At 49.6% G+C, this 27,674-nt stretch overlaps 1 protein-coding gene across 2 annotated transcripts in view; it reads right to left on the minus strand.

The window, feature by feature from the left end:
• Positions 1-24,068, minus strand: part of PXDC1 (PX domain containing 1) — a 34,961-nt gene extending 10,893 nt beyond the window's left edge. The window contains exons 1-3 of one of the 2 annotated variants that reach the window (XM_004473571.4): positions 23,737-24,068; positions 10,082-10,173; positions 8,701-8,818 (exon numbers count right to left, since the gene is read on the minus strand). In XM_004473571.4, coding sequence (XP_004473628.2) covers positions 8,701-8,818; positions 10,082-10,173; positions 23,737-23,992 — 466 coding nt within the window. In that variant the 5' untranslated portion in view covers positions 23,993-24,068. The remainder of the gene's footprint in view (positions 1-8,700; positions 8,819-10,081; positions 10,174-23,736) is intronic. The other variant, XM_058285184.2, reaches the window with a different exon arrangement.
• Between the last annotated feature and the right edge of the window lie 3,606 nt (positions 24,069-27,674).

Genomic DNA, 27,674 nt, shown 5'->3' on the forward strand with positions numbered 1-27,674 from the left:
ATCTACAATGACACTCACAAATGCTGGGGGCTTTGAAGTTATTGCTATCATTTTCATTGCTACCATCTTCACAGCTGTTACGACGTGAGACTTAGAAGGATGGATGGAAATGTTAAGGTTTCAGAAATGGTAAAAGCAGGTCTGAAGTCTAACTTTAAGCATACGTAATATGTGGATTCTCCCTGACAAATTAGTTTGCTATCCACACCAAGAATCACTCGGCAATTTAAGAAAATCCAGGACAGAGTCTGTGAAACTCATTTTCAAGCTCCTAACCTTTTGTCATTTATGTTTTTGTTTTCCATAGGAAAAAGAGTCCTGCATGATCACTTTTTATAGTAAGGCCAGGAAAAAAAAATCTATTGGGACCCTTGCATTACCATTTATTATTTTTTAATTTTGAACTAAGTTTAGAATTGCAGAAAAGTTGCAGAAATAGCACAGTCCCCACCCAAAACTTGCCTAACGAACTTTACATGAATATTTTACATAATCATGGCACAAGGATCAAAGCCAGAAAACAACCAGTGCAAGAGCATTACCTAAACTCAGAACCTTATGCGATTTTCACCCAGTTTTCTCACTAACATCCCTTCTTCTGTCCCAGGATCAGACTCAGGACCCAACATGACATTTAGTCGTCGTGGCCCGTCCCCTGCGACCTCTGGCATTTCTTGGTCTTTCCTTGTCTCTCCCGGCAGTGGGTGCTTTTGAAAAGACCCGGCCAGTGATTTTGCCAAAGGTCCCTCAATTGGGCTTGCCTGATGTTTTCTCCCAATTAGAATGAGGCTGTGTGTGTTTTGGGCAAGAAAACCCTAGAATGGAAGTGCCCTCCTCAGTGTACCCAAATCACGAACAGTGATGCTGACACGTCTTATTACTGAGACGCTGGCCAGGAGATGCCATGGTTAAGAAGGGGACTCTTTTCCCTTTGCAGTTAAGAAGTATCTTAGGGAAAAAAGACAATTATATAAAAATTTAAAAATTAAAAAAGAAACACCATAAGCTATCAAAAAAAGAAAAAGTATCTTAGGAGAGGAGTACAAAATCCTGTTTCTCCTTAAATTTTCACCCACTCATTGGTGGATCTTTTCTGCAACAATCATTATTGTGTCTTTGCCTCTCGTGAGTATCTATTTTCCTATTGAAGCTAGGTTTTTATATGCTTCCAATTACCACCACTCCTTCATTTTATTAATTCATACATTCATTCTCGTCAGCATTTAGTCTCAAGGCAGTCAAGTATTGCTTGTCTCCCTTTCCAATCCTCTCCCCTGTTATATTTTAACTGTACTCCAAACACAGAACAAAACCCAAAGCAATGCCTTGTTTGTTAATTTTGGCTAATTGCCATGCCCGTGTAGTCGAAATTAAAGTTGAGAATAGACAGCTGCCTGAGGAATGAAAACTGAGATTATAACCCAATTCCAGTTTCCCCAAACCCTAATGATCAGATCTGGTGGCTGAACTGGATTAGTCCAAGTAGCCAGATGCTGCCGTGATACAGAAAAGTTTATAAAATTTTTGTGCTCTTAGGTTTGATGTATATTTAGATTAACGAGCGGTAAAGAACGTTTACGATTATGTTTGCCCAAAGCCATAAACCCAAGAGGCCACAGCACACCCCGAGCGAGCCCGGGGTGGCCCCAGGATGTGGAAATGGGGCTCAGGGGCGACGTTCCAGCAGCGAGCACCCAGCGCCATCTAGCGGAGCCGCTGCCCGCTGTCCTCTGCCGGGTCTTAACAAAAGGCACCAGGGCCTGGCTCCAGGTGGGGGGTGCTCCGGCCCCCACGGCCTGGCCTGTGACAAAAGAAGGCGCCAACTTACCGGTATTCTACTACAGAACTACTGTGACTCTAGCCATGGAAGAGACTGTATCACTGCTGTGGAGACAGTGGCCATGGGAGTTGCTGAGAGCGGGGAGAGGGAGGAAGAGATGTGATGTGGGGGCATTTTTGGGACTGGGGCGAGTTGTCCTGAATGATATTGCAGGGACAGATGCTGGACATTATATATCCTGCCATAACGCACTGGGGGAGAGTGGAAACTACAGTGGAAACTATAATCCATATGGTGCAGCAGCGCTTCAAAATGTAGTCAACAAATGCAGTGAATGTGCCACACTGATGAAAGAGGTTGCTGGTGTGGGAGGAGTGTGGGGGGTGGGGAGTGGGGTATATGGGAACCTCTTATATTTTTTAAAGTAACATATTTTGTAATCTATGTATCTTTTTTAAAAAAAGGCAATTAAATTTAAAAAATAATTTAAACAAGTGAAAAAAAAGGAGGCACCAAGAGGGAAGGAGGGTGGAGTTAGGGTAAGTTCCAGCAGTCCAAGAGAGATTTCTGTCATGAAAGACAACGAGGGGAGGCAGACGTGGCTCAACTGATAGAGCATCTGCCTACCATATAGAAGGTCCAGGGTTCAAACCCAAGGCCTCCTGACCCGTGTGGAGCTGGCCCATGCGCAGTGCTGATGCGCGCAAGGAGTGCCGTGCCACGCAGGGGTGTCCCCCATGTAGGGAGTCCCAAGCACATGGAGGGTACCCTGCAAGGAGTGCCGTGCCGCGCAGGGGTGTCCCCCGTGTAGGGGAGCTTCACGGCAAGGAGGGCACCCTGCAAGGAGAGCCGCCCCACGTGAAAAAAGCACAGCCCACCCAGGAGTGGTGCTGCACACACGGAGAGCTGATGCAGTTTCCCAGTGTTGCTGGATAATGCAAGCAGTCGCAGAAGAACGCACAGCGAATGGACAGAGAGAGCAGACAACATGGGGTGGGGGGGGGGGGAAAGGGGAGAGAAATAAATAAAAAATGAATCTTTAAAAAGAGAAGAAAGACAATGAGGACTATCAGGCAAGAGAAGCCTGCTACTGGCCCACAAGCCCGGCCCAGCCAGAGAGGCCACTGCAGGGGAGGGGGAAGGGGGTTGGGGGAAGGGGAGAGGACCTGGTGTGGAGGGTTCTATGGGCGACAAAATCGAAAAACTGCAGCGGGCCAGACTTGGGCTTTATCCTTAGGGTAAAAAAGGTTAACGTTTGCACATGTTGAGGACAGCTCCAAGTCAAGAGTTTTGGATGATTTGACATCAGTCTTCAGGAAGCACTTTGGAACAAGGGGAAAGGCTCACAGAGAAAAAGGTAGATTATTCCCAGTGGCTGCCAGTGTTCACAGATTCTGGAGCTCCAACCCTTAGGTAATCCAGGAACCCATCAATATACCAAATATGGGATGAGGACTGAATGACATGATGTGGCCAGATGTGGACTATTTTTCCAAGGTTTGTAGTAAAAGCATTCCTGAGTTGATCATTTCTGAATTTATCTGCTGCTGTCTGTGCTCCCATTTGCTCACTGTAAACAGCAGAACAGAGATGCTAATGCCAGGTTTAAAGAAAGGGTGTTTCCTGACCTCCACGTAACAGAACCCAAAATGCAACTGGACAATTAGGATTCCAGGGTTTTTTCTAGGCTGATAGGATCAGCATCCAAAGACTTCCAGCCAGGGTAAACGATTCTGCCATTTGCTCTCTCCTGTAAAGAAAGTTCTGGACAAGGAGCCGCAGTCAAGGGGGAGCTCCTGGCCTTCCCTGCTCCTCAATCTAAGAACACCCAGGAATCTCTAACGCATAGATGTCAAAACCAGCAGGTACAAAGCCTGGGAGTTCTGCATCAATGGAGATGACTGTGGGGATTTTATCTTTCATTCAACTAACATGGTATATTACAGTGATTGGTTTTAGGTTGACCCACCCTTGCATTCCTGGGATAAATTCCACTTGGTCATGATGTATAATCCTTCTAAACATGCTGATGAATTTGAGGCACTCGCAGTTTGATAATATTTGCACCTATGGTCATAAGGGAAAATGGCCTATACACCATCTTCTTTTCTTTTGATGACTTTATCTGGTTTTGCTATCAGGGTGATGATGGCCTCATAAAATGCATTAGGAAGACTTCCCTGGCTTGTCTTACTTTGCCAGGGCTGCTGTAACAAATACCATGATGGGTTGGCGTGAACAGGAAATTTTTTTTTTAAGATTTTTTATTATTTATTTCTCTCCCCGTCCCCCGCTCCCCAGTTGTCTGCTCTCTATGTCCATTTGCTATGTGTTCTTCTGTGTATTCTTGTCAGTGGCACCAGGAATCTGTGTCTTATTTTGTTGCATCATCTTGCTGCATCAGCTCTGTGTGTGTGCGGCACCACTCCCGGGGGGGCTGTGTTTTTTTGTGTGGGGCGGCTCTCCGTGCAGGGCACATTCCTTGCGCGTGGGGCTCCCCTATGAGGGGGAAATCCCTGCGTGGCACGGCACTCCTTGAGTGCAGCAGCACTGCATGTGGGCCAGCTCACCACATGGGTCAGGAGGTTTGAACCACGGACCTCCCATGTGGTAGGCAGACGCTGTATCCATTGAGCCAAATCCGCTTCCCACCAGGAATTTTTTATCTCCCAGTATCGGAGGCGAGAAGACCAAAGTCACCGTGTTGTCAAGGCCATGCTTTCTCTCTGGAGTCTGGAGCATTCTGGTGCTGACTTGCTGCAATCCTTGGAGTTTCTTGGCTTGCGTCTCTGCCTCCATCACATGGTGTGTGTTCTCTCTCTCTCCTTGTATTTACGCCTGTGGTTTTCTCTGACTCTGGCTTCTCCTTCTTCTGGTTTCAACTAACTGAAAGCTAACTGACAAACTTGATTTCCTCTTTACGAGCTCTCCAGTAATATCGGTTTTAAGACCCACCTTGATTCGATTTGGCTGCACCTAAACTAGTAACATCTTCAAACAGTCCTGTTTACAAATAGGTTCATACCCCCAGGAGCACATTTAAAACTTGAACATGTCTTTATAGAGGGGCATGATTCAATCCCCAACACTGATCTTCAGTTTTCTGGAAGAGTTTGAGGACTGGTGTTAATCCTTCTTTGACTGTTTGGTAGAATTCATTACATAAGCCATCTGGTCCTGAACTTTCATTTGATGGGAGGTTTTTTATTACTGATTCAATCTCTTTCCTTGCTATAGGTCCGTTGAGTTCTATTTTGCCCTGAGTCAGTTTAGGTATTTTGTGTTTCATCAGGTTATCTACTTTATTGGTGTTCATAGGATCCTCTTGGAATCTTTATTTCTGTAACCTTTTATTACAGAAATAAAAGATTTTAGTTATTTGTGTCCCCTTTACTTTGTGAGTCTAGCTAAAGATTGTCAATTTCATCAATCTTTTCAGAGAACCAACTTTTGATTTTGTTGCTTCTCTTTACTGTTTTTCAGTTCTCTAGTGCATTTATCTCTGCTCTTTTCTTTATTATTTCCTCCCTTCTATTGACTTCACATTTAGGTTGCTCTTTTGAACTCCTCAAGATGTGAAGTTAGGTTATTGATTTGAGATTTATTTATTTTCTTTTAATATAGTCATTTACAGCTATAAATTTCCCTCTGAAAAAAAAAAAAAACAAAAAAAAACAAAAAAATTTCCCTCTGAACAATGCCTTTGCTGCATCTCATAAATTCTGGTATGTTATGTTGTAATTTTCATTTGTCTCTAAGACAATTTTCTGATTTACCTTGTTGATTTCTTCTCTGGCTTGCATGTGGTTGTTCCACATATTTGAAAAATGTCCAGTTTTCCTTCTGTATTGATTTCTCGCTTTATTCCGTTGTGGTTAGATAATATACTTTGTATGATTTCTATCTTTTTCAATTTATTGAGACTTGTTTTGTGACCTATTATATATTTCATCCTGGAGAATGTCCCTTGTGTACTTGAGAAGAATGTGTAGTCTATTGCTGTTGGGTGGAAAGCTCTTGCATGTTTGCTAGGTCTAGTTTGTTTATGGTATCGTTTAAATCCTTTGTTTCCTTATTGATCTTCTATCTAGATGTTCTATCCATTATTGAAAGTGGTATATTTAAGTCTCCAATTATTACTGTAGAGATGTCTATTTCTACCTTTAGTTTATGTCAAAGTTTATGTCATGGATTTTGGGGCACATATATTAGGTGCACATATATTAATAAATGTTAAATTTTCTTGGTGAATTAGCCCTTTTATTAATATAGAGTCATTTTTCTCTTGTAACAGTTTTTGTCTTAAAGTTTGTTTTGTCTGGTATTAGTATAGCTACCCCCAGCTCTCTTTTGCTTACTGTTTGCATGGAACATTTCTTCCATTCTTTCACTTTCAACTTATTTGTGTCTCTGGGTTTAAGTTGAGTCTTCTTTAAACACCTTATGGTTGAAGCATGCCTCTTTATTCATTCTGCCAATCTTTGTCTTCTGATTGGACAGTTTAACCCATTTAAATTCAGAGTAATTACTGATAAGACAGGACTTACTTCAGCCATTTCACTCCTGTAGTGAATTTTCTACTTGAGTTACTATGTTTTTCATCACCAGAATTTCTATTGGGTTCCTTTTTAAATTTTCTAATTCCTTCTTTTGTGCATACACCATTTTTCTGATTTCCTTTAGTTCTTCATCCATGTTTTACTTCAGCTGACTAAACTTATTTAGGGGAGTTGACTTAATGTCTTTGATTAGTTGTTCCAAAGCCTTGGCTTTCTCAGGGATAGTCTGTCACCTTATGTTGTTCCTGTGAATGGGCCATCTCCTCCTGTGACTTTATGTTGTTCCTGTGAATGGACCATCTCCTCCTGTGACTTTCTGCTGAAGTCTGGACTTTTGACTCTTTGATGTGTTAACTCTGGACGTCACATTCTCCCCCTTCTACTCTTGCCTTTTTTGTTTTGTTTTGTTTGATTTGGTATTCATTGTTGAAGGCTGTGGTGTCGACTGGCACTGTGTTTAGGCTCTCCAATACTTAGCCCAGTCTATACTGAATCTCTGTATCAACCTGCCAGGGACAGTTAGGTTTTTCTCAGGTCTTTCTGAGCCTGCATCTTATGCTGGGCCTGCACGGTGACTTTCAAAATCCCCCAGGATGAGCAAATGATCCTGGATGTTTTAGTTTCCAGTCCAAAAAAAGGGGATTCTCCCCCCAGCCTCTCTTCCTGGACTCCAGGCCCTGAATTTTGGGCCTCGACCTCAGTTCTGCCCCAGGAGGCCCTGGTTTGCTGAGCCCCACACCGTGGCTGCACACCACTTCTCCACCCCAGGGGATTTCTGGGTCAGATGACCCAAAGGAGTGCCTTTAGCCAGTCCTTCCGGGAGTGGGCTGGAGAGGACACACAGACACGTGGAATTCGCACATTAGAGGTGCTAACCAGAAACCGGAGACCCGCAGGCGACATGAAGGGCTGCAATGGGAGCAAGGCCAGTGGCCACCGTCTGTCCAACAGACTGCTGAGCTGAGCTGGAGGAGCAGGAGGCACCCGGGCATGTGAAGGCCCCCACACCTCTCCTGATTTCAAGTTTTCCCCTTTCTGATTAAGCATTTGCTGGGCTGCTGTCTACCCTTGACTGGGCAAGTGTGTGGAGACTAATTCTGCTTTTATTCCCATGTTTCTGTTGGCAGTGGAGGGGAGGGGGCATTCCCAGAAACGACTTTCTCCACCATCTTGCTGATTCAAAGCCCAGGACTTAAGGTCCATCCTGTTCGTACACAACCATACATAAAAGCATCTGCTCTATTCCAAGTTCTCCAGACTTGCCTGTGGTTTCTGTCCAGTTCACCCAAGCACACCATTAGGACTCTCATCCTTCTTGTGGCACACACATAACTCAATAGTACCAGTCATTCCAGCATTTGCCCTCTTCTCACTCATGGCCAAGCTCTAAACTCTTTCGTAGCACAGGTCTCGTCTCAGATGGCCTCTCATCTACTGACTCTTCTACATCAAGTTCCTTCTGAGTTTCCCACCATCCCCCCCTTTTTCCTTCCTCCTCCATTCAGAAATGGAGTAATGGAGACATACGCTCTCCTTTCTAGAGGTGCAAATTGTATCTCCTCTTATAACTGCCTTCACTCTCTTTCTCCCCAGCAAACTCCCACAAGACCCCACTTAAATGTCACCCCTTGGACCAAAACAGAGTTAACTGTCCCTTGCCTAGAAAAACAGATGGAATTCCAATACTGAGACTCCTAGGACAGTGCTCTTTTCCTACAAAACGCCCCTGAGCAGCCTTCATCAAAACAGTACTACAAAAATATAAGTCTAATGTTCTAGTGACGTATGCAATCCACATCTCCTGAAGATGCCAAATAGGGTTTGTTCCTTTTTCATCTAACCCACAGGTGAGTGAACCAGCTGGCGACTACCTGCTACAATCGGTTGACAGGACGATCTTACTTTTCCTGACCTCTGTGCTTCTTCAAGGGATGGAAGCGCCGTCTAGGGTCAGCTCTAACAATTCCCAAATTCTGGGCTTCCTTTTCTATCCTAGTTGTCCTAAAACCAAGAGCCAAATTCAATGCCAGATTACAGTAACTAACTTATTTTAGCAGGCTAGATGCACTGATTCCCGTAGTGCAATTTAACGTACCTCATTAACGTTTTCATCATTATACTATTTAAGTTCATCCCATTTTGTATGCTATAAAAAATCCTTTGGATGTAGGAAGAAAATAAACTGTAGACTGGTAGAAAACACACTGTTTAATAAAAACCAGGTATTAGATTCTCACCACTATTTTCATAGTTCCACTGAATTTTTTCTTCCCAGATCCCAAGGGTAGAAGGAAGGGTTTTGGGAAACCACACCCATCCACAGCCGCACTCCCCACCTCCCTCCCCCCTTGAAGCTCTTACCTGATATTTTGACGGGACTTTGAAAGCTGGGTTGAATTTTATGTACATTATCATTTTTTAACACCTGATCCAGAGGAGATCTTTCAAAGAAGGTGAGCACAACTTCTGACCTAGAATACTAGAAAGATATACATTAATTACTAAAAATTCGCACCTACCTCCCTCAAGTTGTCGCTGTCTGTCCCTAAAAGGTCAGTGCTCCACCTTCTGTGTGACAAGTGACCCAACAGCAACACAGTGTGACAGGTCCACCTTCCTGGACCCCCCAGGCCCGGAGGGTACCCTGCAGGGCTGCCACACTGATATCACTCCAGTCCTGACACACATCTAAATTATTTAGGGTCCAACTGAATCAGGTTGTTGAAATGCAAAGCTACAGGGATTTGGTGTGTTAATAAAATAAGAGCTATATTTTGCTGAGTGTTCTGTAGGTACCAGGGGTTTCCACATATAGTTTCCCTTCTTTATAAGAAACTGTGAGCAGATGGGGAACCAGAGGCTTAAAAGGGTTAAGGAGCTCTTCTGACTCTCAAATCAGCTCACAAACGTAACTCGAAAGGGAGCTGATGATACTTGAGTCAATAGATAAATGGATAAAGAAAACACAGTATATGAGTTTAATGAAATATTACGCAGCCATGAAAAGGAATGAAGTTCTGGTGCATGCCGCAGCAGGGATGAACCTTGGAAACATTACATATGCTGATGGAACTAAGCCAGACACAAAAGGACAAATAGTGCATGATTCCCTTTATACGAAATATCTGAGATGGGCAAATACAGAGAGACAGAAAGTCCACGAGAAGTCACCAGGGGCTGGGCTGGGGGGAAAGGAATGGTGAATTATTGCTTAATGGGTACAAGTTTGTGTTCGGGGTGATGAAAACATTGTGGTATTGGTTAGTGATGCTGGTAGCCCAACATTGTGAATATAATTAATGCCACTGAATCGTACACTAAAGATGGTTAATTTTATGTTGTATATATGTTACAAGAAAATTCTTTAAAGAAGGGGAAAAAAAGGTGGGAGAGCTGACGGCCAAATCCACGGAAGTATCACCCACTAATGTTGGCAGTTCTTGTTCTAAAATCCCCTCAGAGGAAAGAAAGTAAAGACCACAGACGCTAGAGAGGGCCCTCGTGTCCCTTCTGTTTCACTCCTCCTTGGGCCTGTCACTTCCACGTCTTCCCCAAGGAAGACTAAGCAGTCCACAAAAGTCTTCCTTTCCTGAGTATATTCTCCCCTTCCAGGAAGGAAGTCCAAGGGCTAAGTGGGGAGATGAGGCCAGCAGGTTCATTCTTTGGTGGGGGTGTGGGGGAGATGGACACCTTTTAAATGTGGACGACTGGTCACCCCCAGCCCAGTTCTGGAGCCACTCACTTTACACGGCATGCTAATGACGGCCTTGAGAAGCTTCTCCACCTCGTTCAGCCGGGTCTCTATGTCCTGAGCATCCTTTATGGCCACCAGTCCTAGAATTGAGACGGAAATGCCTGAAGTCAGAACGAACAAACCAGCCAGCCGACCAGGAAGCGAGCTCATAAACTAAACCCAGAGGAACCGTCATCCCCCAAGGGGCTGGGAGCGGGAGGTGCGTCCGGCCGCGCCATCCTCCAGAACGAGTGCTCTGGGAATGTTTACTCCATCTCTATCCGCAAGCTCCTGCTCTGAGCTCCATTTCCGGTTTCAAGGACGTAATGAATGACTTACATGTGCTGGAGTCAACGCCGATGATCCAAAAAGGAGTTGTTTGGGAGGCCAGGAACAGTGGGGCAAGAGGGGCAGAAGAAGTAAGATCCCTCGGAATGGGGTGGGCCAGGTCAGTTCCTAAATACCCTTTGGATATAGCCAGAGGTTCGTGGGGGAACTTGCAAGCCTCCGGCCAGAGTGGAGGCTGCAGTGAGAGAGGGAGGTGGACCCAGATCCACCCATCCCAGAAACACACCACAAGGGTAAGCGCTGCTGGCTGGGACCAACATGCCAGCACCCCCCCCCCATAGACCCTGTACTTAGACAAGTCATTGAAGCGCCATGTTGGGAAGACAAAACAATCTGCCCAGAGAAAACCCACGTGGGCACAACTCCCGGTATTTCCAGGAATCTGAGCCTCTTCTGCAGTTCTGTGTTAGCAGGAATCTGGAGTGGCTACTGGCAAGGGAGGCCGGGCTGTCTTAGGTACAACCCACCTGCCTTAAAACATGGAGACCGGGGGGCTTTCCTATCTCCCCACAAGCAGTGAATAACCAAATCTTCGCACTAGAGCTTCCTGCTACAGTTTTATACCACATTTATTCATGTGGTGGTTTGAAGCTGATGAACCCCAGAAAAACAGGTTTTTAAACTTAATCCATTCCTGCAGGGGTGAACCTATTGTAAGTAAGAGATTTTCATGAAGTTAAGACCCAGTCAGGATGGGTCTTAAATCCTATTACTGGAGTCCTTTATAAAAAGAATGAAATTTAGACAGAAAGCGAGGAAGTCACAGGGAGCAAGGAGCTGAAATGCAATGGAATCTGGAAGAGAATGGAGAGGCCAGTAGAGGCCGCCATATGCATTGCCTCGTGACAAAGGAGCCCACGACAAAGGATCACCAGCAGCCAGCCCAAAACACCAGGACAAAGCATCGCCCCGATGACACCCTGTGCTGAACTTTCAGCCTCAAACCCGTGAGCTAGTGAATTCCCATTGTTCAAGTCAACCCACTGCACGGCGTTTGCTTGAGCAGCCCAGGAAACTAACACGCCTGCCCTCCTGAGGGTAGAGGTGATGAGGTCCCCAAGGACGAGCAACCGCCCATGCTGGGCACGGCTCCCGATGACAGTGCTCTGAGCTGCGGTCATTCCGCCGACACCTCACTCCCAGAACCGTCCTCAGCCACCAAACCCAAGTTCCTCAGAAGTTCTGGTTCTGCTTTGCTTTACCAGGGAAAGGGCTGTCCACTTCCCAGTCAACTCCAAGATGAGTAATTCCCTAGACTGATTGAAATTAGGAGGCCCCAGAGCATATGTTCCCTAGAGACCCCGCCAGGAGCTTCCAGACACAGGGCAGATCAGCTCTGTGTCGGGCCACAGCGGGGAGCCCTGCTCAGGCACCTGCTGTCAGGGCAGCAGCTAAGCCGGGGCTCTGGGGGCACTGGTCATTCATAAGCCACGCTCCGGGTGCTGCTTCCGGTCCTCATTCCCCGCACCCTCCACCCCCACCCCAGGCCTCAGCCCCGGCCATCCAGGGACCGAGTCACAGAGGTGGCGAGGGAGGAGGTGGTGATGCCCCTGGAGAAAGGCCCGAGTGTCCCCAGCCTGGACGCACACCCAAATAGAACATCCCCAATGCCAAGAGAAGGGCCACGCCCCCTTCCCCTTCTCCCACCACGCCCTCTGCCTGCTGCGGGGAAGCAGGGAGAGGCAGGAGGAGAGAAAAGACCGAAGACCAGGTTCTTGGGACAGCTCGTCCCCAAGCCCTGAATCCCGTCCTGAGAATTTCAAATATTTATAGACTGCAGTACACCGCATGTGCATGAGAATGCTGCTCTCCGCAACAAAATGATTTGATTCTCTGCTTGCTATAGGGAAGTCTACAGAGGCAAAGAGGACTGATCCAAAATTCTCTGATGAGGTTTTTTAAAGAGATGACAGCTGGATCAATCACCACCAAAATGTGTGTTGTTCTAAGACAAGCAAAACTACTTCATATTTTGGCTACAATATTAGTTTTATTTCTTTTATTTTTTGTCTTTATTCATTTTTTTAATATTACATTAGAAAAATATGCGGTCCCCATATATCCCCTACCCCTCTCACCCCACTACTCCCCCCATAGCAACATTCTCCTCCATCATCATGAGACATTCATTGCATTTGGTGACAATATTAGTTTTAAATGCATCAAATTTATGACAGGGTAGTTTTATAATATATAGGTATGATATACAGGAAGGTTAGCCTTTTGCACAATTAACATATACAGCATCCTTATACCCACTGTATAGGACATAGAGCAGAATCTAATAATATAACATTTTTATAAAGGCATAGAACTCCTGTATCTTTGCTTTAATTTTTGTTGTTGTTGTTGTTTTGTTTGTTTTTTGTTACGTCTTCAATTAACGTTCAGTCCTTGGTTAGGTATATAACCTCAAAGGGTAATACTATACGGAGGTAAATCCATTCTACTTCACATTTATCTTCTTTAACGACTGCCAGATTTAGCAAATAAAAATACAGGACACCTAGTTAAATTTGAACGTGACATAAACAATACATACTCTTGCACATTTTATACCTAAATGCAACCGGGTGTCTTGCATTTTCCCTGGCAAGCCCATCTCCTCCGTGACCCATTTTCCGGAATGAAAACCTGCTGGCTCTGGAAGAACGGCCCAGCTGCCTTTCCCTAATCCAAGGTCAGGTGTGGGAAGCCCCAGCCATCCCGGAAGGGCTGGGGTAGTGCCGCCCGGTGAGGCCTTCCCCACACCAGCCTGGTTCTGCCCTGGGCCCCGGAGAACCCCAGCTTCACCTCGGCGGCCACGCCCCCCACGGGAGAACTCCTTGAGGACCTAGGGAAGGAGGGGCGTTTGGCTCGCCTCTCTCCTCTCAGCAACCAGCACAGCACCTGCCCACATGCGTGCAGGGTCTCTGAGAATGCCGGCCCTTTGCAGACAGAATCCAGCTGTGCCAGAGGCCCAGTACTTGTTCTCCTCTCGTGCCTACTCCCTCTTCCCCATGGGGCCAGAATCCTAGGGCACCACGCATCTCAGAACCACTCGGAATCACTCACGGGGCTTTCCCAGAGCAGAGCCCACCTGGCGGCAGCTTTTCGGCCACAGGCCTCGCTGGAGAGCAGCTGGGGCAGGGAAGCAGGGAGCTGCCGAGCCCCCAGCCTTTCTGGTTTTAACCTGCAGAGCCTTATGGCCTCCTTGCACCTGTTTTCAGGTTTGCTGAAGGGAAGCCAAACGGTTCTCCCTGGAAACGCAGACATGCTTAAAAACCAAAGGGGGCTGAGGATGTCCAGCAGGCCTGGACGAGCACTATGGCAACAGAGCAGCTGACAGAGGTGGCACCCTGCAGGGTTCCCCGAGCCGGCTTCCCCAGGAGGGTCAGGGCAGAGTCAGGGCACGGTGGGACTCACACCCGGCCAGGAGGCTCTGCTGGCCCGGCTCCCTGAAACTCACATTTCCCTTCTCTTCACCCTGGACACCACCACCTTCCAATTATTTTTAAAATGTTCCCCCAACAAATGAGTGGGTGTATTAACTGTGGAAGAAAAACATTAAAAAGTTTTTAAAAATTGTATTCCGGGGCCACGATGCATCTACATTTTGAAAGATTTCATTGTTTCATACTCTCTGGGGTTTCTTCTTTCAGTTTCTAATTTCACAACTGGTGGAAACCCTGAACACCTGCTGGTCATGCTCAAAATTATTACAGACTCTCAAAATGGTATAGAGCTGAAAGGTGAGGTTACGAGCTTACCAGAATCCACATTTGGAACACTGAATTTTTTTCAGGGGCAGGTGACAAGAACTATGAACACAAGAAGTACTGCTTCGTCCACACTCATTATATCCATCTGGGTTCTTTCTATGCTACCCGTTGTACCTCTTCTTTCATGACCCGAGTGCTTTGGCTTTTAATGACAGTACAGGTTTTCTAAAAGTCACTTGACTCTAAGTAACAACTTTAAATCTCATTTACAAAAATGTGTTCAGATACAATTATTTAGGAATAACTCAAACTTCTGGGGTTTTTTACATTCCAAATATTCTGATGGTATGAGAATTCCAGAGGGTTCTTGTTTCACTTAATTTACCCTCTGAGATCGTTATGCTGCAACTGCAGGAGGCAAGTGGTTGCAGTAATTTGCACAGTTGAAAGAACCACACGGAAGACCTCTTGGTTGTAAGGTCATTCTGGAGACCAACCAGCAGGGGGTGCAAGTGCGCCGTGTAACCCGCACTTGCATTTGGAAGGGACAATCATCCACCGCTGTTTAAGGTCTTCCTTCAGGAAGGCATCACCATTCCCCCAATTTTCCTCATTTCTGATAAAGTATAATCACTAATACACCCTCAGACTTTTATAATTTCACAATTTGCGATCGTTTTACCCAGACTTGGCCCAAATACTTAAGTCCTTGAAACAGGAAAAACTGGCAATGCTATTTTAAATTGCAGTGTGCACATCTCACATGCATTTAGGGGCTAAAAATCAGCCTTGAGCAATTAAGAGTACCCCTTCTCCCTAAACCAGCCCACCCTGAAAACTGAGAATGCAAAATGCATTTCTGCTGGCTGAAGGATCAGCTTCTTTATGCAAACACAAAACGCCTGATTTCTTCTTGGAACCGAAACTGCCATGTGCTGGTATCAGCACAAAGACCCATCAATAGGAACAAGCATAAACAAACCCACCTCCTCGTCTCAGAAACACAGGCCCAAAGACCCACGTTTCCAGTGCACGTCCACTTTGGGCTGAATACTTCTGCTAACTGCCCCAAGCTTCCACCAGGAAGGACTTTGGAGGTCTGAATCTAAGTTGAGCCCTTTCTGCCACCATAATACCGAAAATGAAAACAAGATGTTTCTGGTTCAATTGTGAAGGGAAAGACTGTTTCAAAGCACACTGAGGAATGCTTCTTACTCCACAGAACAGACATCACTTAGGAGAGAGGAAGCTTCCCGTCTTACACACAACAGACAATCCCACAGAAATTTCCTGCAAATTGAACTTTCAAACCGAGTCAGACAAATGACATTTAAATAGCTGCTTTTCCACTTAACAAATGTGTCTCTCAACATACTCTACACACACAAATAACCAACGAGCATATTGCTTGGGTGAAGCAAGGAAGGAAGGGTGGTTCTGTCTGCAGAAGACAGAGCTATTCTGTAAAGGCCGAGTGTGATATGGAGAGGCAATTTTGGAAACAAAGTTTTAAATGTTTGAAGAAAACTTTCAAGGCTTATTTCCTAAGTGTGTGTTTTCTAAGTAGATGCTCTACACTCATATATGTTGAGTTCTAAGAAGCAGGGAGTAAGAACTGATGAACTTGAGAGCATAACCAAGTTCATTCCTCTGTGCACAACTAAGCAGCCTAAAGAAAGTTTTAACTACCTGAAAAACTTCAGTGATTCTAGGTGGCCCTCGCTTGATTCCATCTCGGGGGCACCACATGGTATAATATAGCAAGAGCGAGTGAGAATGCATGGCTGTGTTTAAAAAGGACCCTCACACCTCAGCCAGCTCTAGATGAGCAATGCCCAATTGGCCAGCTCATCTGGCACCTATTTAGCCAACCAGGCACAAAGATGCTCCTGTCCCATTTATAAGAGCAGCAGAATGGTGATCAACATTCATTTCTCCTCGTTGTCCTTCCAAGAATGAAGAGCAGGGCAGAGGATGTAGGAGGAAGAGAAAGAGGAAGCTGAGAGGAAACCAAACTTCCTGAGGCTTTCCTCCTCTCCGCTGCTACTCCTCCTTACCTGTGAGACCTTCTTCAGAGAACCCACTGTTTAATCTGAGTAAAAACATAAGCTTACCAGTCTTTGCTGTATCCGTCCCTGAATCCTCCCCTCTCTGGGCCTCCGTAAGGCTTGACACAGCCTGCTTGGGCTCAGGGACACACTGGATGGCACTTCAGCACTACACTTCAACAGCGAACCCACCAACAGAAAGCACACGAATGCAAGCGCCATAGCATTAAATACACCCCAAAAAGCCACTTGTATACAGTTGGAGAGCTGCAACCAGAAGACAGAGCATTGCCTTGTTCAACGTCAGCTGGGAACGTGTGCATCTGGCAACTGGAATTTTTTTACTGCTCCGTGCATGTCCATGGATGGCAGGCAAAGGAGCACAAACACTGACTTCAAAGTTACAAATACATTTTAGCAAGTAGGTGAATTCACAAATGCAGACACTGCAAATTATGAGAATGGAATGTACTGTTTTCAGGTCTCACTGTCACCTATAGCATAAATTTATTGCTATTTTATCAACTAAGGCTATGAGGAATTAAGCAACTTGTCTGAAGTCACAAGGCACGTAGCAGGTGACAGGGCCAGACTCTGAATCCAGGCCTGATTCCCAACCCCACTCCCACCCCATCAACTTGCTGTCTGCCCAGGTGGGCCACCTAACCTCTCAGGCCCTCGCTTTTTCTCACATGGGAACAGGGGATGGTTGGTGGGATTCAGAGACAATATACCTAAAAAGCAGGCTGCCAATTATTACACGTTCATTTCTCCTCTCCTCCCTTTCAGCCCTCCACCCAACTGTGGCTCACTGTGTTTTTCCTACTGATTTTAAGTTATAGCTCAGCAAAAAGTAATCAAAACGTTTTGTCCTTAAGACAAAAATAAAGCAAAAATTGCAAACACGAGTTAGCAAGAAAGTGAGGCAGCTGCGTCCACCCTCATCCCTTATTTTGGGGGTGGGGTAAAAGTGAGGAAGGGTTGGTAGCTGTCTGTTTGAGGAAGAACGTCAGGAGAACATAAGCTCTGTGCTCCCATGTGACATTACTATGTCATTTAACAGAGGCTGGAGGCTGACCAGAAAACAGAGCCTTCAGAACCCCTTTGCTACAAATTTGTCCCCTGCTTCTCAAGAGAAAAAAAATAACCAAGTGTTCTCCAGCTTATTATTGTCTTCTGGCGCTCAGGCAGCTGCACTGAATAAACCGTGGACCTGCCATCCTAGGGGTTTTCGCTTCCCAGATGCTAAAGCAAATACCACCCAATGGGTTGGCTTAACGACAGGGATTTATGAGTGCACAGAAGCCAGAAGGCTTGCTTCCTCCCAGGTTCAAATCTTCTGGTTGACCGGCAATCCCCGGGGTTTCGTGGCTCCTCCACCACATGGTGATACACGCGGAGGCATCTTCTCCTTTCCCTTCCAGATCCAGCTGACTTCCGGCTTCTGGCTCCAGCCCGTGCGTTCCCTCTCTGTGCCCATTTCCCTTGTTCATAAGGACTTCGGCCATACTGGGTGAAGGCCCACCCTCGTTGGGTTTGGGCACCGTAACTAGGAGCATCTCCAAAGGGCCTGCTGACAAATGGGTTCACACCCACAGGACCAGGGGTGGGGACCCGAGCATGCCTTTTGTGGGGGACGTGACTTAATCCATGGGGCATGCACAGATCTGTTCAGTCAGCCCAGGGCGGCGGGGCTGAGGGGCTCGGAAGGACCTCCAGACAGAGCCCACTCCCCGGAGGGGCTGCAGGGTGGGCCTGGGACGGCCGTTCCTGATGATGCTCTCTGACATCCAGCCACACCAAGAGCCCCTCCCGAGCTTTTATCACTGAAAGTGGTTAAAATGGGGAATAGAGACGCCAGCGAGCACCTCATCAAGAACGGCCACCCCAGGCCCACCCCAGCCCCTCAGCGGGGTGAGCTTGTTCGGAGGTCCTGCTGGTACAGCCTGAGCCCCTGGGGACACGGCTGCCCTCGGCCGACTGTACAGGTACACGCGCTGCCCCGTGGACTACACCATGCTCCCACAAAAGGCTTTTCTTCTGTATACTTGTGTGTGTATGTGTATATATATATATGTATATATGTATATATATGTATACATATATATATTATCCTAAAAAATATTAAAAACAGCAGAGGGCCACCAGACCCAGAGCAGTTTTGAAAGGGGAAGGGCCCCTGTGGCCCCAGGAGTCAGCCCGGGTGACAGCCTGGAGTGGCCTCAGTGGATCTTTCGGGAAGTCTGACCTGAGAAGCAGGTGCGCACTCTCCTTTGGACTCTGGTGGAGTAACAAGCTGGCGGCCAGCTGCAGCTCATCAGGCAGGTCCCTCGGCCACTCTCCCTCCAGCTCGGGGACCACCTCAAGGCGTGGGGCCCTTGGGACCGCCTGGGACCCAACAGGATGACACTGGGGCGCAGAAATCACGCTCAGCAAGTGGAGTGCTTACGGAGCAGAGGGGTGGCGTGTGCGGTGGGGGCTTGGGAAAGAAAAACAAACGGAAAGATGGAGGAAGAGCAGGCTGCGCACGGGTGGGTCGTGGGGTCCCCTTGAGTGGGTGGTGGGGTCCCCTCCAGGGCTGGGGCTCTGCAAGGCTGGCCTGCTCCACCCACGCTGCCCTGAGGCCTGGGCAAAGCGGGCAGGAGCCCTATATATGGGAGAAATGCAAAAATAGGCCATGATTCAGAGCAGCCACCCAAAATCCCCCGGAGTCGGAAAATCCACGGAAGAGGCAGGAATGCTCTAAAGTTAAAATGGGGGTGTGGGAGACAGCGTCAGCGGCTGAGTGCACGCCCTGCATGCTCACCCTGCCCACTGAAGTGAAGGGGGGCGGCCTGGAGCTCCCAGCACCAGGGGGGCCCTGAGTGACAGGGCAGACGTGGCAGGCTCTTTTCTAGCTCCTCTCAGTGACCAAGTAAACGCAGGGGCTCTGCAGTGTGCCTCCCTGGCCACCAGGTGGCACTCTCCCTCCTCTGACCACGTGGACAAGTGTTGGGGGGCCTAGGTCCCCCGGAACCAGCACAGCTTTGCCAGCCTGTAGGATTTGGAGGGTCTGGAGGTGATATTTGCATGCAGCCCTTTCTGGTAAACTCTTGGATGCTTTTATTCGCTCTTACTCTGAATTCAAATCTAAAAATATAGGCAGTCTACTGAGATGGAGGTAAATTAAGGTCCTCAATGACAAAACTGAACACACACATGTACACCAGTACCACACAGCCTCAAAATTATGGGCCGCATTTGGAGAAAATCCTAAAAACCAGGTCCAAAGCTGGGATCTTAGACCACCTCCCTCCACTAAACTGCCAAGCCAGCTCCTCCCTGAAGCCAGCTGCTCCCCAAGGCCAGCTCCTCCCCTAAACCAGCTGCTCCTGCAGGCGTCCCCATCTCAGGGAATGGCAAGTCCACATTTCAGGCTAAATCGCAGGCTTTCTCCCTGATACTCCTTTACTCCCCACAACAAATCTCTCTGCAAATCCTGTGTTCTCCCTCCAAAACCTCTCAGTGGCTGACATCTCTCACACCGGCTCTGCTACACCTGGCACAGAGCCCCAGCACCCCTCACCTGTCCACCCCACTCTGATCTTTCTCAACACAGCAGAGCATGAGTCAGATCAAATCCTCTGCTCCTGGCTCTCCTGGCTCAGATGGCCATCTGAGCAATGGCCCAAATTTGAACTGCCCTACTCCCCACTGCCCTGGCCTGCTACTCCTCTCCAAGCCCTTCTCGCCTCTCCATGGCAGCCCCAGGGCCTTTGCACTCGCTCTCATCTCTGCCCAGATGCTCTTCCTCAGGTAACCACGTGGCTCACTCCTTTCCTTCTTCAGGTCCCTGCACAAACGTCACTTTCCTGGCCTTCCAAGTTAAAAGTTAAATCCCTCTCCTGCCCCTACCTGCCATAGCCCCTTTCCCCTTTCCTTGCTTACTTATTTTTCCTTCTTCACATTTATCACCATCTAACAGTTTCAACCTACCTCATTTATTACTGGATTTCTATCAACCAGAATATAGGAATCATGAGGGCAGGGATTTTTTTGGACGTTAGTCCATGCTGCATCCCGAGCACCCAGAAGGAGGCTGCCATGTGATAAGTGCTCAACAAATATTTGAAAAATGAAGGAATATAGACCCAAACCGCTGATACAAACCAATCCAGAACCAAAGATAACCTAACTAACTTTGGAAGTAGAACCTGTTGCTACAGTGGTGTGCAGAAAGGCTCCGACTGCACAAGGCCTGAAAGAGGTGCTAGGGAAAAAGGGATCGAAAGTGTCCACGGGCACAAAATGCTAGCTGGAGAAATCCTGCCAGAGGGGTGGGACGAAAGGAAAGCAAGAGACTCTGGGCGAGGGTCTGGTAAGGAAAACCTGAACCACATTAGGAATTGCAGACGGGGGATTTAAACATTAAACCCAGACACTTGAGCACACTAGGGGTAGAGTGTGTGGGAAAAGTCCAAAGAACACCGTGGTACCCCAGAAATGATGGGAAAGGAAGCAGCTGCCTCCCTCCCCTGGGACGAGAGGAGAAGGAAAAAGGTGGAGCATATCAGATCCAGACCGAGAGGGGTGTGGGTAAGATTCAGACTTCATGGAAAAAGACAGACACAGAGGCTCCGGAGGCCAGCAACCGTCACCCGACCTCGCCTAGAGACAGATGCCTGACGTCGCCCAGCAGTCACCCAACCTCAGCCACAACAGTCGCTCAAACTCAGACAACAAGAAATTCCCAACTTCATCCGGCAAATGGCCCAACCTCAGGCAACAAGAGTCACCCAAACTCAGCCAAGGACCGTCGCCAGACCTGAGCCCAACAGAAGGCGCAGGGAAGAACTGGGTACTGCCCCCCAGGAAGGAGGGCCAGTAAGCCTGGTGCTCCCCGCCCAGGCAGAAGTACATAAAAAAAACCCTGCTCATGTGTCACTATGTCACATACCAGGCTCACTGACAGCAGCTAAGTGTGACACCACAGGGTGTGTACAGAAGGAAGGAAAAGTGCAATCTCTCCAGATAAACAATCCCCCGACTAAATAGTTGAGACCAAGAAAACAGGCTGAGCGTCCCTTTAATGACATGCAGATTCCAAACTGCAAGGAAGGGCCAAGGCTTTCCCAGCCTCCCAGCGTGGCCAAACACACACATCCAAGAGCCACCCCGTCTGCTGCCAGCATCATCTGGGGAGCCCATGTTTCCTTGCAATTAATGAAACCAGAGAATGTAAATCTATCTCAAGCCCAGAACTATTTCAATAAACTTAAACCAGGAGAACGTGATGTGAAAAGCTGGCGTTTCCAACACAACACGCATATCTGGCTGCCTTTATGCAAATAAAAAATCTGCATAGAAATAAGGTGGAATTTTCCTTTTACGTGACTGTGGTGTGTTTACTCAGCAAATAATTTCCCAGGACTTAAAAGGCTCAAAAAGAGGAAAAAGACTTCCCTGGGGACCGTACAACAGAACTCTGGGAGTGCTGGGGAGGGTCTAGCTTAAGACGGCGCAGGGACCTGTGGACTAGAAAGGGGACCCGTCTTGAAGGTCATCCCAGGCCACCGTCTCCATCCCCACCAGGGGACGCTGGTCAAACGCTCCTCCGGACAAGGCAGTGCTTCCTCTTGGGCTGTTAGAAAGTCCCTGGACCCAATTCACCCGTCCTCACCCTAAGAGCCTGCCCCCACCCCAACCCCTCCCCAGTCTAATCCCACTTCTGACAGCCTTCCCCTGCGGGTACCTGACGGCAGCTATCACCTCTCTCTGAGGCTTCTTTGCTCCCTGGTAAACCGCCAGCCCCCCAAGCCTTCCTCCACTTGACCATGGTCCACGCCCCGGACACAGTCAAGTGTGCTCACACATCCCGTGAGCCTGGAACCCACACAGCGTCATTTGCTCGTGCCCGGGGGGAGGCAGTGAGAGCTCCCACTTTCGCCTCCCTCCTGCTCCAGGTAAGGCATTTTCACAGCTGCATCCTTGGAGACTGGACTCCCCCGCCCCCCACGATCGGCCCGACAACCCGTGCAAGCAGCAGCTCGTGGTGACAGTGACAACTGGCATCCGTGGTGGGTTGACAGACGCTGGACACTCTACCAGGCAGTTGACTCCTCCCCTGAACGTAGGTGATTGGTTCTACGTTGACAGGTGGAGAATCAAAAGGGGAAGTCAGGGTTCCGACGAGGTGCCTGGGATTCCAGCGGAGCTGACCGGGGCGCCAGGGGGAGGGTGGGCTCTGCCAGCTCTCAGGGGGGCTCAAATCTGTTCATGCCCAGGAAAGACTCAAGTCATGGAATAAAACGCTCTTCCTTCATCTGAGGCTTTCCTGACTTGTGCATTCATTAAGTTAGAAATAGAACTTCACGTGCACCCTGACAGCAAATGCAAGGAAAACCGCTGCTGGGCTTGAAATACTACTAAACTATCTTAGCGATGATCTCACGACCTCACAGGCGGGATAATACATATAAATATTTATGTGGCAAGTCCGCTGTCCTTTAAGGACACCCTCAACTTCCCTCCGCGCCAAAGACTCCGTGAAGTCTGTGCTTAGAGGAAGCACAAAGAGCAGGGCGGCTGGACCCGGCTCACCCCGCGTTCAGAGGCGCAGGTGCTCCGGCTCCCGCCCCCGCTCCCAGCCTTGCCCCCCCACCCCCTTGTCCGCCGCAGCAGTCACCCTCCTCCCCCCTCTTCTTTCCGTCTCAACTTCAGCCTCTCTCAGGCTTCCTCCCCTCCTCCAGCCTCCCTCTCGGCCGTCCTCCAAGTGGCAGCCCCGGGGAAAAGGGCGCCGGCGGGGAGGAGAAAAAGAAGAGAGGCCACCGCGCTGTGGCGAAAACAAGAGTCCCGTGCGCCGGGATCGGTCCCAAGGCTAGGGAGGAGGTGGCGGCAGTTAACCAGGCCCAGATGCTCCGACCCAACCCGGGGGTGGTGACCCGGCGGGCTGAGTCGCCCGCCTCCCCAGCCAAGGCCGCGTGGCGCGCTGCAGCACTCCGGACGCCAAGTGTCACTTCCTACGGGAGGCGGCGCAGGGCTCTCCTCCCGGGGAGAGTTCTGGAGAGCCAGACAGCGAGAGTTGGAGCAGCAAGTTCCCAAAGCTCCTTCCAAGTCCCCTCCCACGGGCACGGCCGGGGTGCGGCGGGGGCCACGTCTGCAGGCAGCTCCTCTCCAGGGTAGAGAGGGTGGGGGTCGCCGGCCCGAGGCCACGCTGCCCACCCAGCTGGTATGGGTGACAGCGTCTCGGCGCCCCTCCAGCCCCCGCCCCTCCTCCCACCTTTTCACCGACTCCCCCGAGATGAGAAAACTGGGGGTGCCACTGGATGCCCCGGACGGCCACTCGTCCTCCCGGCGTGGCCTCTGTGGGTTCCTGTCATCGGCGGGCTGAGGGTCTCCGCGTCCCCCGCCCCGGTCTTGGTTTTTAGCAACTCTTGTACCGCTACTTGCCTCCTCCACCTCCCCTTAACTGCATTTTAAAACTTACGCAGCATCCACCTCTGGGCCACAAAGACCCCACTGTCGCTGCTGCCCCTTCCCCCGCGGTGACCGCGCGTTCCCGGGCAGCCCGCGTGTGGCCGGCGCGCACCTGGCAGCAGCGGCGAGCGCGCCAGCGCCGGCCGGTCCTCGGGGAAGGAGTCGCGGAGGCGCCGCAGCAGGCGGCCCAGGTCGGCGTAGCTGCGGTGCAGGTAGAGCACGTTGCGGTCCGACCACTCGGTGCGGATCTCGAAGAACTCCTCCTCGTCGCCGCGCCGGTTGATGATGAGCCTGCGGATGCCGTTCACCCAGCAGCCGCGCACGAACATGTTCACCAGCGACGTGCCCTCAAACACCGCCGAGGCCATGCCCGCGCGCGCTCATGCCCGGCCGCGCGGGGGCGCACCCGGGGCGCCGCGGCCGGAGGGGCGCGCGGGGCCGGGGCGTGGGGCGGGCGCAGGGGGGCCTCGGCGCGCGCTGTCCCGGGCCCTGAGATGAGAGTCACCCGGGGCCGGGCTGGCCTGGGTGGCCACTCGGGGGAGTGGGTGCTCGGGACCACCGCGCGGGGCGCGTCCCGGCTGCGCCCTCCGCCGAGCAGGCAGGCGGCGCCTCTCGGGCCGGGCCGCGGCTGCAGCGGCTTTATAAGGAACTTCCCGTGGCGGGCGACGCGCTCGACGACGTGGGGGCCGAGATTGAGTCCGCATCCGCCTTTCTCCGCCTCTCAGGGAGCACCCCGGCCGCGGGGCCACCGCGCGGAGGGGGTGGCCTGCGGCGGCCGCGCCCCCTCCCCGCGCCCGCCCTCCACCCCGCGCCCGCGCCCGGGGGATTGCCTGATCCCGCGGGGGCCCCGCGCCGCCGTCCCCTCCCTCCCAGTGGGCAGGGGCGCCGCGGGTCCGGCCGGGGGTGGGTGGGTGGTGGGAGTAGGCGGCGGCTGAAACCTGAGCGCGCGATCCCGCCCCCGGCTCTCGCGGCGCGCCCGCCCCTTCCTTCCCCTCCCGGCCCGCGGGTGACTGGAGCGCGACCCGGACGGGGGCGGGGACCGTCCGCGGAGGAGACTAGTGTTTTTCCGTTTCCACGTCCTCGGGCACTCCTCGGGCTCCCGGCCGCCGAGCGCCCACCAGTGCTCGCCATTCCCCGGCGCGGGCACTCGCCTCGGCCCCGGGGCGTGGCCCGCGGACGGGACGCGTCAAAACAGGCCTTCGGGCTCCCGCCGGCTGGCCCGGGGCGCCGCGCGTGGGGTGTGGGGCCGTCGCTCGCTTTTCCGCGCCCCGGGCGGGGACCGGCGCCCTGCCGCACGTTCCCCCGGTGCCTCCGCTGGGAAGCGGACGCGGGGCGCCGGCCACCGCCCGCACCCGGGACAGACGGACTGGCCAGCCCGGGACGGGCCGGGGGCGCCCGCGAGGGCCTCGGCAATCCGGCTCGGAGGTCGCTCTTTTAAAAGGGGAGGAGGCCACTCTGCTGGCAGGTCGGGAAAACCCGCGATGGGAAGAGGGGTCTCCTCGGAAAGCGAGATGCGACCGTCTCCCGGGTGGGCCTCTCTTGTTCCTAATCAGGTGGTAGCGTAAAAATCAAACTCCAAAGTCGATTCCAGAAAAGTCTTCAGGCTCAGCGTCGGCCCAGGCAGGAGTGGGTGGAGGAAGGGCATTCTTGGAAGTTTCCAGAGCTTCACTATAGCGCAGAAACTTTAGCGGCTCGAAGGCGCGTCACGTGTCCCTTGAGTTTGAGTCAAAATGACCTCCAAACACACACCACCACTTTTTTATTCAGCCTTTCCCTGTGATTTGCGGACCTCACCATCCGGGTTTTATTTGATCTCTGTTGGCCAAATTCTCCTCTTTTACACTGGGGCAGGAGGCGTTCACGCTCTGAAAACTCCCGCCCCCTTCCCTACCGAGGATTGGGAACCAATAAGTGTAGGCTGCTGGGTCGGGGCTTTGGACCCGCGTGAGCGAAGGGATCCGGCCTAATTCAGAGAGAGACAAACCAGGCAGAGCTGGCTCCCTCCTGTGCAACGCTGCGCCGTGGAGGCCTCTGGTGGCGCTGGAGGCCGGCCCTCTGCACGCTTCTGGACACGCACCCCTTGCTCTTCCCTGGGCTAAGCATCAGAATCCTGTGGGGGGTTTTGTGTTTTTGCTTTTGTTTTTTTCAGCACCTTTTGTGGTGTAAAGTCTTTACTGGGGACAGCCAGGTCTCATCCCCCGGTTTGCTTAGGGCCTACTTGTGAAGGTGTCCGTTGCTTTGTGCCATGCATTCCTGGTGGCCAAAGAGAAAAGAGTAGAAAAGAGTGCTTTCTTACTAGTGATGTCTGTTTGTCTAAAGAAACCTGGAACTAGAGAAAACTAAACAGCCAGGTGAAAATAACGGGTCCCCCAAAACTCACTGGTAACTACGGAAATTCAGATTGAAATGCAGTGAGCATCCCTTAGCAGCTTGGACTTTAAAAATCTGTTAAGAAAAATTATCTGAAATCTGGAAATAAGGTCAAGAGGATGACTGTGTCCTTTCAAGGTAACACCAAAGCATTGCTTGAGGGCCTGAGGATAACTTTATTTTCTAGGAGAATTTAATATTAACCAGAGGTTGAGACTGTGAGTTATAGGCTACCTTGTAGATTTGTGTCTGGTAGAGAGGCAAATAATTTTTGTCCCAAAGAAAAGATAACCTCAGAGATGACAACTTACTACCCTGTAGGACATTAACCAGTTTTATATCCAGTCTAGCAATCTTGTCTTGACACTTTGAAGGACCTTATAAACCCATTTTCTCAATGGTCTTTAAATCAGCCTTATCTTAATGAGTCGAATACATTTTCAGCACATGTGCATTCTGTAATTGTATGTGAGTCATATTTTTAACTCTTGAGAATCATACTTGGACAAGTATGACAAGAACAAGAATTTTTGCTGGAATGTGGACCCTCGTTCATGGATATTAGGTACATTGACTGGAACCTGCTCTTTGGAGGGCAATTTAGCAGTAGTTGTTAAACTAAAAAGGTGCATGGCCTTGTGACCCAAGTGATGTGATTCAATCCTAGAGAAATAGTTCCACATCTTGCACTAGGAGAAATGTACAGGGACATTCATTGTTGCCATGTTTGCCAAGGCGAGAAATCGGAAATGACTATCAAAAGGAGAATGAATCAATTAGTGACATCTGATGGGATACTACACAACCACAAAAAAATGAATCAGTTATAAAAGGACGAATAGCTCTCAGGAACAAAATGTCCTTGGGAAAAGCAAGTTGCTGGCTGATGAGTCTAGATGTCACAAGATACTAAGTTTGGAAAGATACCTGCCACATTCATGTAGGTGCCTCTGGGGTGGTGGACAGATGGATGGGAGGCTGTGTGTGTATGTGGATGCTGTATCTGTACTGTTCCAATAAATTTTTTTTAACAGAATGAATGCACATATTGCTTGTGTAATTTTTAAAAGGGATTTGGGGCAGTGGGAGGCTGGAAGTAAATGCAGTATGAATAGCATTTGACTCTAGGTGGTGGAAATAAGAGCTCCTGATATTTTCTTAGTATTTTTCAGCACTTAAATATTTCTGACGATGATCTTTGATATCTTAGGACTTCAGGTGCTTCGTCCTGCCCAGTGACTAATGGCTATGATATCATCTCAACTTCCAACTTGAACTTTCTTAGCCTCTATCTGCCTTCCCATGAACTGGCAATTAAAAACAAAAAACAAAACAAACAAGCTCATGACTGTCGTGAAAACAAATAAAATGGTACATGGCTGAAAGTGTGCTGTGAACACCTCGAGGATGTGTGTTATATAAATACCAGTAACCGATACAGAGGCGGGTGAGTGGTTTCAGGTTAGTAAAGCAAGCTGAGGAGCTACTTCAGTGCCTGAAGCTACAAAATAGAATGGGAAAGTGGAGAACAAAGAGGCGCTCTCCCAGATCCTCTGTCCCTGGTCCAAGCCTGGTTTAGAATTACAAAGGTGTAGCCCAGCAGGGCGGGGGTTGTAGGTAAGAGCTTTGGAAACCAGATACTTCCATCTGATTAATAAGAGTAAATAAAGGGAATAAAGG

Source organism: Dasypus novemcinctus, chromosome 22, assembly GCF_030445035.2.
Source record: "Dasypus novemcinctus isolate mDasNov1 chromosome 22, mDasNov1.1.hap2, whole genome shotgun sequence".
Classification (NCBI taxonomy): Eukaryota; Metazoa; Chordata; class Mammalia; order Cingulata; family Dasypodidae; genus Dasypus; species Dasypus novemcinctus.